General features: G+C 39.4%; 1 protein-coding gene across 1 annotated transcript; it reads left to right on the plus strand.

Moving 5' to 3' along the window:
- The first annotated feature begins 717 nt into the window (after positions 1-717).
- LOC135236563 (extracellular calcium-sensing receptor-like) lies at positions 718-12,554 on the plus strand. Its single transcript, XM_064303016.1, has 6 exons — positions 718-917; positions 1,309-1,600; positions 1,796-2,593; positions 2,670-2,897; positions 5,079-5,202; positions 10,019-12,554. The coding sequence occupies exons 1-6, from the start codon at positions 718-720 to the stop codon at positions 10,924-10,926; spliced, it is 2,550 nt and encodes an 849-aa protein (XP_064159086.1). The 3' UTR covers positions 10,927-12,554.
- Positions 12,555-12,746: the final 192 nt, after the last annotated feature.

The raw sequence follows: 12,746 nt of genomic DNA on the forward strand, positions 1-12,746 counted from the left end.
ACTGTCTTTGAAATTGCATGTTTTGATTCAGAGTAATGTAAAAAAAATTACCTGAAAACAAACAAGAATGGCGTAGCAAATTTTCATATTTATAACACACTCGTACAGTAAAAAAAAAAGTCCTTAAGAGAATACAAGGATAATGTAGAAAAGCACACATTCAAGTTTCATATTTACAACAGTCATAAAATATTAAATTTGCCATGAGAAAATACAAGGATATTGTAAATGAAGTAGAACAATCATATGGCCTTTTTCAGAATAGTATATGAATTTACCTTAAATGACCTAATTTCTGAATACCAGCCAAGGTTAATAAAAACATACATTGGGTTCTAAATACATATGCTATAATATATAGATAAAATTTGCTTATACAAGACTGCCATACAATGTTCATTTTTGCACAGATATCTCCAATAGAATGTACACTCTTTAGTAAGAAAATGGCCATAATCATACAAGAAAACATACATGACATGTTAAATACAGCACAACTCCTTGTGAACAAAATATAGGAAACATTTACGTTGTCATGCTAGAATTATATAAGGAAGGCATGAAAGCTTAACATGTTGACCGTATAAGAATTGTACTGTACTTTTTCATGTGGGCTGTATTGTTGTGAAGGAATAAAGTTAGACACAGTTAGTTAGTCTCTGAGGTCCCACCCACCGCACTATAAAAGAATTGCTAAAGACCAGGTGACTGGAAGCCATGCGGCTCTTACAGATGTGGATGGTGGCCCTCCTGGCACAGGCAGATGACATCCCATGCAGGCAGCGAGGGAAGTCGGAACCCCCACAGCTCCAAAAGGATGGGGATGTTATCATCGGAGGGATCTTCTCTTTCCACAACACCTGGGTTGAGAGCGAACCCACATTTTCTACTGAGCCAGAACAACTGCAGTGTGAGAGGTATGTTTATCCATTTACACAAAGGTATTCCAGTGAACTCATTATCCAGACAGGCAATAAAAGAAAATGTCACTTGATGTGAAAATTTGGATAATCATTTTCTACAATTATGAATTACTAGAAAGTGGAGTGTAACAGAACTCCTTTTTATGGTGAGGGTTGATTTTAGTTGTCTTTTTTTTTTTTTTTTTGCTTCTGGGTGAAAAAATCTATTCCATGTATTTATAGTTTTTTCCATCTTTTTTCAGAGATCTGATTTGATTTGAAGCTTATATGACTTAGACTTGAAAGTTATTTTGTGGGGTATTTTAGTCACTTTTTAATGGAAAAATTTGTTTAAGTGAGCAAGAGAGAAAATAGTCTGTTTTTTTACCAATTGTATTTCTTTTAGTTTAAGCTTCAGGGAATTTCAAAATGCTCAAACTATGGTTTTTGCCATTGAAGAAATCAACAACAGCACTGACATACTTCCTGGTGTATCCATGGGCTATAAGATTTATGATTCTTGTGGTTCCATTGCACTTGCTATCACAGCAGCAATGTCTTTAATTAATGGGCAGGAAGGATCTACTGGTGACACAAACTGCTCCAGTCCAGCAACAGTACGAGCCATCATAGCAGAAACCTCCTCAACACCAACTATAGCAATTTCAGCGTCCATTGGACCTTTACACATACCAGTGGTAAGTTTACACCAATTTCTACAATGCGAGATACAGATTTATAAAAACATTTCCTGATAGGAAGTGGTACAGAAATCACTTCATGGTTTAACTGAGCAGACAAATGCAGTAAATATAGCAACTGCTTACATTGTCTGCTTTATATTGACTCCATTGTCTCACTTCTCCAACTGGTTTATTTGTGCATCTTTACAGATCAGCCACTTTGCTACGTGTGCATGCCTCAGTGACAAAACCAAATATCCATCATTTCTTAGAACCATTCCCAGCGATTATTACCAGAGCAGAGCCCTGGCTCAGCTGGTGAAGCACTTTGGCTGGACCTGGGTAGGAGCTTTATGCAGTGACAATGATTATGGGAACAATGGGATGGCTACCTTTGTGAGGGCTGCACAAGAGGAGGGAATCTGTGTAGAGTACTCTGAGGCGTTCTTCAGAACTGATCCCAGGGAGGATATTGTCAGAATAGCTGAAATCATAAGGACATCCAGCTCAAAGGTCATTGTGGCTTTTGTTTCCTACTCTGACATGGAGGTTTTGCTGAAGGAATTGTCCCTGCAGAATGTCACAGGACTGCAGTGGATAGGCAGCGAATCCTGGATTTCAGACTCAAACATCGCCACTGGTGAATGGCAACATATTCTGAGAGGATCACTGGGGTTTGCTATCCCTAAAGCTAAAATCCGGGGCCTGAAGGAATTTTTGCTCAGTATTCACCCATCTGCAGGCATACCCATTTACAATAAACTGTGGGAGACTATATTTGGATGTATGCTGCCCACGCCCGACAACAAAGAAAATGCTAATTTGTGCAGTGGCACAGAAAGTTTGAGTGCTGTAAAAAACCAGTACACTGATGTCTCTGAACTGCAAATTGCCAATAATGTCTACAAGGCAGTGTATGCTGTAGCTCATGCCCTGCATGACATGTATGTTTGCAGTCAGCTCAATGATACATGCAAGAAAGGGGCTGGAGACACTGAACCATGGCAGGTAAGTCACTGATCAAAAAGAGAAATTTTGATGCGGTTTTGGTTATATACTTGTCAAGTTTTATATTTCACTTTAGGTTCTAAATTATATGAAGGAAGTTCATTTCTCTACTCTTCATGGTGAAGAAGTTTTCTTTGATGAGAATGGAGACCCTGCAGCAAAGTATGAGTTGCTGAACTGGCAGGATGGTAAAGAGGGAAAGACTGAGTTTGTGACAGTGGGTGTCTATGATGCATCTTTACCACTGCACCATCAACTTTCACTGAACAATTTCACCATTGTTTGGGGGAAAAACCAGGAACAGGTATGGTGAGAATTTATTTTGATATTATTGTAATGGTAAAATTTGCCTGCTCATTACCTAAAAGTGCACTGAATCAACAATTTAAATGGTCAGATTAGTCCAAAGGGGAATGAACAGACCTGGATTTAATCAATATTTGCCCTTAACTTTGACTTGTAAATGCAAGTATTCTTATTTTTACCCCATATGCAGTAGGTTTAGTTCATGTTAGTGCTCACTGAATTCAGTGGTGTCATGCCCATTCAACCTGACAAGGCACGTGCCTCTCAAATTTAAGATTTTTGGCCTCTCTCAGATAAAAAAAAAATATATACTGTATATTTTGACTCCGTCGTTAGTAATATTCATCATGATTTTGTTTTACACAAGTCAAAAGTTCTTATAAATATGGAACAAAACATACTTTCCCTGTGTTGCTAGTTCTTCAGGAGTCTGAGAAAATAAAACAGTTGCAAGATATTAACTCAGTGGGAGAGGGTTGTACAATGGCCCACAACGCAGATTAGCACCAGATAGAAATGAAGGGACATAGCAATATCATGGCATAAGAACATATCTATTGGTACCGGACAAGCAGCACATGTTGAGGGAGTGCACCAGTCAGTTGGTAAGCTGGAGTGGAGAGTATGACCAGTCAATGTCTGCAAACGTGCGAAAATTGAAAAAAAATAAAAACACGCATTCAATCATCTTTTGGCTCCCTTAAAAATATTATATTTTATAGATATATTTAGCTTGATTGTTGGTTATCTATCTAGGTGGTTTGCTAGCTTGGGGTTAATACACATTCCAGAAAACCTGAAAATTCATAGACTAGTTTTCCAGTAAACGAGGATATGTGGAAAATGAGAAGTGCTTTTAAGGGGTATGTTCAATGACCAATTAAAAGTTACTCCAAACATATGAAATTTTGAATTCACATGTGGCAGGAAGTTTCCTAGCTAAGTTTAATTCAGTTGGTAGCTAATTATTAACAATTCAGCAATACTTCAATTCAGCTAATGTTCGCTAGCTAAGGTAGCTAGCTAGCTAATATGACAGGACAGGGGTTAGAGAGACATAAGTGTCGATGTTGCGCTTGGCTTCATATTTTTCGTCTTTTTTTTCTGACCGTATGGTCATTGCAACTGAGGTAGAGAGAACCGAGTCAGTGAACCGAGAGAGAATGAGGAATGCCTTTTGGAGGCATGCAGGCATACGTTAAGGTATGAACCTAAGACCCTTCACTTAAACCACTTTTGGTTGCTCTCTCTTTTTCTTTCTCTCTCTCGCTCTGTCACACACAGACACACACTCACAAACTGTATATTATAAATTTAAGACACATAATATTTGGATGTAGTCCCATGCAGTTTTTCATCTCCTTGAATCAAAGTATGTAATTCAATTGTGGAGTGCAATACAGATCCACTTACTTTTCCAATGGCTTTGCTAATTAATGTGAACTAAATATTATAGTTGTCCTGATAGACTTACAGTACCACCATTTTGCACAATATGTGGTAAGTGCAGTCCTGTCACTCTCATCAATAAAATAGGGGAAACAAAGGTTTGAAGAAAAAATATTTACATTGTGGATGTAACCATCCTCATTTTCTTTGTATTATAAGTCAAAGTTAAGCATCAATGTCGATGGAATCCAGGCCCAATCATTTTCAGATGTATGCATAAGATTTAGTGAGCCAACTTCAGGTACCTTACGATGACATGGGTTCATGCTTTTCAAACACTATCCGGTTAATATAATGTGTCATGGAAGAACAATAAGTACTGCACAATCAGTGACAGCAGAATAAGGTAAAGGTACAAAATGGTTAGATTAGATCAGACTATTGTTTAATCAAGAGGTAATTTCTATCACTTTTGGACTGACACAAACACGGTGAAGAGCTGTATTGATATTAAACAATTTAGGAGATGAAAGTTGAGTTGAGAATATGAACATGCCATGTTTACAATGAAAACACTTGAGGTGGAATGTAGCGTGAAAGTACAATCACTGACATATAGCCAGTGTGTGTATTTCTTATGACATTTGGACATGCATGAACACAGTACTACATCAGTGCAACATCATATAAATTCACTGGTGAGGATCACACAAGAACTGTAGATTTACAGTGTTAAAATAAATATTATCTCTCCTGCGTTGTTATGAAAGTGAAAATTCTTTGTTTTAAGGTGCCTGTGTCAGTGTGCAGTGAGAGCTGTCCCCCAGGCACTCGGAAAGCTGTGCAGAGAGGAAGGCCTGTCTGCTGCTATGACTGTGTGCCCTGTTCCGAGGGAGAAATCAGCAATACAACTGGTAGAGCAAGTTTCTTATTGTGTGTGTGTGTGTATGTGTGTATATAGGTGTGTGTGTGTGTGTATATAGTGAGCACCATAATGTTTGGGACAAAGACATGTTTCTGATTTGCCGCTGTACTCCGCAAGTTTAGATTTGTATTCAAACAATTTACATGTGGTTAAGGTGCATATTCCCAGTTTTAAGGGCATTTTTAAAATTTTTTGTTTTCAACCTTGCAGAAATGACAGCACTTTTTTATAAATAGTCCCCTCATTTCAGGGCATCGTAATGTTTGGGAAAAATGGTATCACAGATGTTTCTGATTAGTCAGGTGCATTCAATTGCTTCCTTAGTCCAGTTATAAGAGAGCGTTCAGTATCTAGTTTTGATTCTAGCCTATATATTGCCTTTGGAGTCTGTTATCGGCAAGGAAGCCATCATGAGGCTGAGAAATAAGAAAAACAAAACAGAAAGAGACATATACCTAACCTTAGGTTAATGAAAATCATTACTGGTGAGCTCAGAAATCACAAGAAATCGCCTGATAAGCTACAGAAGACCTCTACAGATGATGACAGAAGAATTCTCACCTAATGAATAAAGACTCCTGAAAAGCTGTTAGACAGATCCGAAAAACTGCTGAGGAGGCAGGTGTGGATCATTCAGTGACTACTGTTCATAGATGACTTCCAGAAATACAGTGATTACACAGCAAGATGCAAACCACTAGTTTGCTGCAAAAACGGGACAGCCAGGTTGTAGTCTGCTAAGAAGCACCTAAGAAAGCCTGCAGAGTTCTGGAAAGAGGTCTTGTGTATAAATGAGACCAAGATTCACTTGTATCAGAGTGATGGCAAGAGCAAATTATGGAGACCAATTGCAACTGTCCAAGATCCAAAGCCCCCCCCCCCCCCATCAGTGAAATATAGAGGTGGGGGGTGTAATGGTCTTGGCATGTATGGCTGTCATGGATGACACTCCGACCTCAACTGAGGCTAGTGTTGGAAGGAAGACTCTGAGGAATGTCTAAATCTGACAGTTGGAGCAATCTGGAGGATCAGAGTCCATTTCTGTAGCAGAGGTCACTGGGGTGGTTGGAGAGCTCCTCAGTGGCAGAGCACCAGGGGTCTGGAGGGTGTGTTCCAATTATCAGGGAATCATACTCCTCAGCCTCCCAGGGAAAGTATATGCCAAGGTGCTGGAAAGGAGACTACAACCAATAGTCAGATTCAGGAGGAACAATGCGGGTTTTGTCTGGGCTGCGGAACAGCAGACCAGCTTTTTACCCTCTCACAGATATTTGAGGGGGGCATGGGAGTTTGCCTATCCAGTCTACATGTGTTTTGCGGATTTGAAGAAGGTATATGACCATGAGCCGCGGGGTGATTGGGGGAGGTGCTGTGGGAGTATAGAGTGCCAAGGTCGCTGTTGCATGCCATTCGGTCCCTGTATACTCGGAGCAAAGAGCTGTGTTTGCATTCAAGCCATTAAGTCGAGCTCGATCAATGTGGGTGTCAAAATCTACCAAGGGAGTGCTTTGTCTCCCCTCCTGTTCTTGGTATTCATTGACAGGATCTTAAGGCGTAGCTGAGGTATGGAGTGTGTCCAGTTTGGGGACATAGAAGTGGCATCTCTGCTGTTTGCAGATTATGTTGGTCTCTTAGCCTCATCGTACTGTGATCTTCCATTCACACTAAAGCGGTTTTCAGCTGAGTGTGACAAGGTCAGGATGAGGATCAGCACCTCCAAGTCTGTGACCATGGTTTGTCCCCTTTAAGTAATGGGGAGCAACTGCCCTCTCCCCTGGGTTCAACTATCTTATTATTTATGGGTCTTATTCAGGTGTGAGGGAAAAATGGATTTGGAGATCAACCGCTGTCTAGGTGCAGCGGCCACAGTAATGCAGGCAATGTATCAGATGGTGGTGGAGAAGAAGGAGCTGAGCCGAAAGGCAAAGCTTTCGATTTATCAGTCGGTCTTCGTCTCTGCTCTCACCTATGGTCGCAAGCTATGGGTAGTAAGATTAAGCAGCCAGATGGGGTTTCTCCGTAGGGTGGCAGGGCTAACTTTTCTTGATAGGGTGAGGAGCTCAGCTGTCCCGGAGGAGCTCAAAGTAGAGCCACTGCTCCACTGCATTGAAATTAGTCAGTTGAGGTGGTTCGGGCATTTCATAAGGATGCCTGCTGGGTGCCTACCTCTGGAGGTGTTCTGGGCATGGCTACCGGGGAGGAGACCCAGGGCAGACATTGAACGCACTGAAGGGATTATATCCACAGGCTGTCCTGGGATCAGCTAGGGTTCCATCACGATGAGTTAGCAGAACTCGCTGGAGAGAGGGATGTCTGGGCTGCTCTGCTTGCCCAGTTGCCACCACAACCCTGATCTGGACTAAGTGGTTAGAAAATAGATATATGGGTGGTTGGATGGCAACCACAGATACTGGCTCACTTGTCTTCACTGATGATGTAACTGCTGATAGCAGCAGCAGAATGAATTCTGAAGTGTACTGAAGCACCTTGTCGGCTCAAGTTCAACCAAATGCCTCCAGATTCAATGTATTCACCACAAAAGTCTTCCTTGGCTTACCCGACTCTTTGTAAGTTCTAAGCTCACCAGGGCTCTCTTTCTTCTTAATGATGTTCCAAACAGTTGGTTTTGGAAAGCCTAAGGTTTGGCCATCTCTGACCATTTTTTTCTTATTCCTCTGCCTCATAACGGCTTCCTTGATTTTCATTGGCATACCTCTGGTTCTTAGCAATAACAGACTCCAAAAGAAATCAAAAGCCTAGCATCAAAGCTTGACACAGAAAACTCTCTTATATTTTTGGAAGCAATTGAAAACATCTGACTAATCAGAAACACCTGTGAAGCGTTTTGACCCAAATATTATGTACTGGGGGGACTATTTATAAGAAGTGCAGTATTTTTTACATGATTAAACCTAAATGTGTAAAAAAAACTCTTAAATAAAAGAGAATGTGCACTTTAACCACATAAGAATTGTTTGATTACAAATCTAAAATTGTGGAGTACAGAGCCAAATCAATAAAAATAAGCCTTATAATATGTTTGTGCCAAACATGATGGTATAATCAGGCTTAATTTCAGGGTATTTACATTCACATCGAGTGATTTGTGGATAAATTATGTGACCTATTTACATCAGCAGATATATTTTCCCTTGTGATGCTCGGCCATCTTCTGTCCATATTCGATTGGATTCAGGTCGGGTGATTGACCTGTCGAGAACATTTTACATTCAATTTTTTGGAACTGAAAAACTCAGGTTTTTAAACCTTGGGTGCTTTAGGAGTCAGCTTCAGGTTCAGATTACTTTATTTGTATCCGTAGGTAGATTTGGTTTGCAGTAGAGTCATCCATCTTGACACAATTTGGAAACAACACAGACAGTAGGCAAACATAATAAAATAAATTAAATAAATAAAAGTACTCAAGATTCCAATCATTAATAAAACCACTAAAACTAAAGATAAAATAAATAGATAAAACCTTGCTTCTATATCATCTGTGCAATGTTGCTACGACTTGTTCATCTGAGTGATGGCTGCTGGAACAAAGCTATTTTTATACCGCTTTGTTCTGCACTTTGGGACTATAAACCTATATACTATAAACTAAAACTATATACCTGCAGTCTACAGTATTTGATTAATTATTGGCCGATGTTTCTGTACACTTCAGAAATAATCCTGTTGCTGCTGTCAGCAGTTACATCATCAATAAAGACAAGTAGGGTAGTTCCACTGGCAGCCATACATGTACAAGCCATAACACTACCGCCAACATATTTCACAGATGAGGTGGTATGCTCTGCATCAGGGGAAGTTCCTTTTTTTCTCCGTACTTTGCTCTATATATCACTTAGATACAGGTTAATCCTCATCTCATCTACCCATAAGACTCTAAAGTTTTTTAATGTACTTTTTTTAGCAAGCTCTAACCTGGCCATTCTATTCTTGAGGCTCACCAGTGATTTGCATGTTGTGGATAACCTGCTGAGTTTATGCTGGTGTAGTCTTCTCTTTATGAGTCTTTGAAACATCTATGCTTAGTTCCTGGGAAGAGTTGTTGATCTGTTTGCCCATTGAAAAAGTTTTTTTCACAACTGAAAGTATTCATTAGCCATTCACTACAGTGGTCTTCTGGCTACCAGCTCAACAATGCATTCTTGCTTCTTAAGAATGTACCAAACTGCTTATTTTAACACAACCAAAGTTCTGGCTATGAATGAATTTATCATGATTTTTCAGCATCATGGTGGCCTGCTTTACTGGTGCTGACATTTATTTGGTCCTCATATGGAGACACAGCAACATTCTGAATGCAATTGCCACAACTAGAATCATCTCTAGATCTTTTCATAGCATTCTTCTGCATGAACTAATGATGCAACGACACACAGCTGGCCAAGAAACAGCCAAGCAGCCAATTTTCCAATTACTTTTGGTCCCCTAAAATGGGGGGCTATGTCTAAAAAAGGCAATTCCTAGACAGATTACACAATATGGATGTAAATACCCTCAAATTAAAAACAATCAATTTTACCTCGTATTCACTGCTTCATTTCAAATCCAGTGGATGTATGGTCCATTGCTATTATATCCTATAATACATTCTAAAAACTGTGTAATGTTAAAGTAAACCAAGCAATTAAAGTCATTGTGAATGAAAAGACATACATACATTACATCAAAGTTATGAACAAAAGCCACATATTGTGTAAGTTTGTGATGATATTTTGACTTGTCCACATAGCATGAAACTATTGCTGTGAAAGCAAAACATCAATTGTTGCCAACTTCTTTCCGTACAGATTCGATCAACTGCATCCCATGTCCAGAGGAATTCTGGTCAAATGAACAAAGGAATCAATGTATCTTGAAGATAACAGAATTCCTGAATTTTGAAGAAATAATGGGGATAGTGTTGCTGATATTTTCATTACTTGGTGCTACTTTAACTGTAGGTGTAGCACTAATATTCTTTATGCACAAAGACACTCCCATTGTGAAAGCAAACAACTCAGAGTTGAGCTTCCTGCTGCTCTTTTCATTGAAACTGTGTTTCCTTTGCTCTCTTACCTTCATTGGTCGGCCCTCTGAGTGGTCCTGTATGCTACGCCACACTGCATTTGGGATCACCTTTGTCCTCTGCATCTCTTGTGTTCTAGGGAAAACAATAGTGGTATTAATGGCCTTCAGGGCTACACTTCCAGGCAGTAATATCATGAAGTGGTTTGGGCCTCTGCAGCAGAGACTGAGTGTTCTTGCTTTCACTCTCATACAGGTTCTTATTTGTGTGCTTTGGTTAACAATATCCCCTCCTTTCCCCACCAAGAACATGAAACACTTCAAAGAAAAGATCATTCTAGAATGTGATGTAGGATCAGCAGTGGGATTCTGGGCTGTGCTGGGTTATATTGGGCTCCTCTCTATATTGTGTTTTGTTTTAGCTTTTCTGGCTCGTAAGCTGCCTGATAACTTCAATGAAGCCAAATTCATCACATTCAGCATGCTCATATTCTGTGCAGTCTGGATCACCTTTATACCAGCTTATGTCAGCTCACCTGGGAAGTTCACTGTAGCTGTGGAGATCTTTGCTATTTTAGCATCCAGCTATGGAATGCTTTTCTGTATTTTTGCTCCAAAATGTTACATTATTTTGGTGACACCAGAGAAGAATACAAAAAGGCACATGATGGGAAAGATACCACTAAAATAACTCTAAACCCAAAACAATCAATCCACCACAACTATGAACCTAATTAGATTTACTGTGCACCCGCTAAATGTAATAATCATATGATCCTTAACAATACCAATCCATACTATTTGTACTATCCTAAATGGTACATAAATTACATGTGATTTACATAGGAAACAAACCATATCTAAACGTTTCAGTGTCAGGTTACATACAACTATGACTGTAAGAGACCATAAGGGAAATCAGGGGGCTGTAGGAGGGTTCCACAACAACACAATAACAACCATCAGCATATAGCAAATGTGAAATGCATACCCATAGTGGTGCTACCGGAGTGCTTCAAAGTTTAAAAGGAAAAAAAAAAATTAAAAAACAGTGTGTCACTAATTAATACTACAACAAATTTATCATAGGTCCAATCTACACCAAAATAGCTCACAGGCATCACAGCATACCGTTCTGCAAATGATAGATAATGTTTTTTTGGTTAGAAATTCTTGGAGTTCTGAATGAAAATGGAAAAATGAATACTGTTCTGCTAGGAGAAACAGTAATATCTAACTTCTGCATTGTCCAATCATCATGAAAAAACACTGACAGGAGAAGCACGTATCTCTAAATAACTGAGTCAAATTTCAGAATAATAGCTTAACTCACATTTTTTAATTGACACATTTTTTTTTTAATTGATCTGAATGATCTCCATTGAAGTCAATGTGAAAAGTCAACATATTTACATGTCTTCCCTAACAAAACTCTCATCGAGCTCCCCTGTAGCTATACTAAGCAAAAGAAACTGTTCCATCATGGGACCAATTTGTTTACTAACTTTACACGTGCTATCGTTCTGCAACATTACAAGTTAAATGTACGTAGTCTATGTACTTTCCTGCGACGGCAAGCAAAGCACAGCTTTCCACCTCCAGCATGGATGGAAGACAAGCACGAAACAGTCCAGACCCATGGCGCATGCATCCGATTAAACGTCCCTCTCGGATCGTCGTGACCACAATTTGCCATGCATAGCCCACGGCGGCAGTTCTTGCGTGCCGTGGGAAAAACCAGGACAGAGCCCGGGTTTTTCTACAAACAGTGCAACTGAGATCCAAAGCACGGAACCATCTGCGCTCCCGCAATAAGACTGTCAAACATCAAGGCATTAACTAGCTTAGGAAACTGCTGTTTGTTCTTGGTTTTCAAAAAAATTGTAGGTAATGTTGTGTTCAGATTATATCATGTTGCTTGTTTGTTAGCTACAGCCGCCAAGCCCACACAGCTAACATATATACTCTATTACCAACAGTACCTTACAACCCACCTTCCTTTAAATCGAGATCTGTGCATGTGTTCTCCCTTGCACTAATATATACTCAGTTGATATTTGGTCTTGTATATTTACAATGCAACGGTACACTGAGATTAGCTAGATGTAGCTAACTTCGGTAGCCACTAGTATTCCATTCCCCTGATCTCCAGCCATATTTCACACCACATGCTAAAAGTGGATTCATAATTCACTCCAAAAAAAGAGCCATTGTTCTCTCAGGCACCACATGTGCTGGTTAACACAGACGTGACTAGACACACACATGCAACATGCTACCCCCTTTCATATCCTCTCTTATTTAGCCTTTAATGATTATAGTCTTGATGTTTGTTCGTTTGTTTAATAAATTCTATTTTATTAAACTTTGTTATCGGTCTGATTATTATTCAGATAAATGATTGAGCTTACCACATTAAAGAACTCCCGCATGTTGTTACATTATTGGTTATTATTTTAATATTTAATATTGACATTTATAGTCATGATTTAATAATACATTGATTGATTA

The sequence above is a fragment of the Anguilla rostrata genome, chromosome 12, assembly GCF_018555375.3.
Source record: "Anguilla rostrata isolate EN2019 chromosome 12, ASM1855537v3, whole genome shotgun sequence".
In the NCBI taxonomy this organism is placed as follows: domain Eukaryota; kingdom Metazoa; phylum Chordata; class Actinopteri; order Anguilliformes; family Anguillidae; genus Anguilla; species Anguilla rostrata.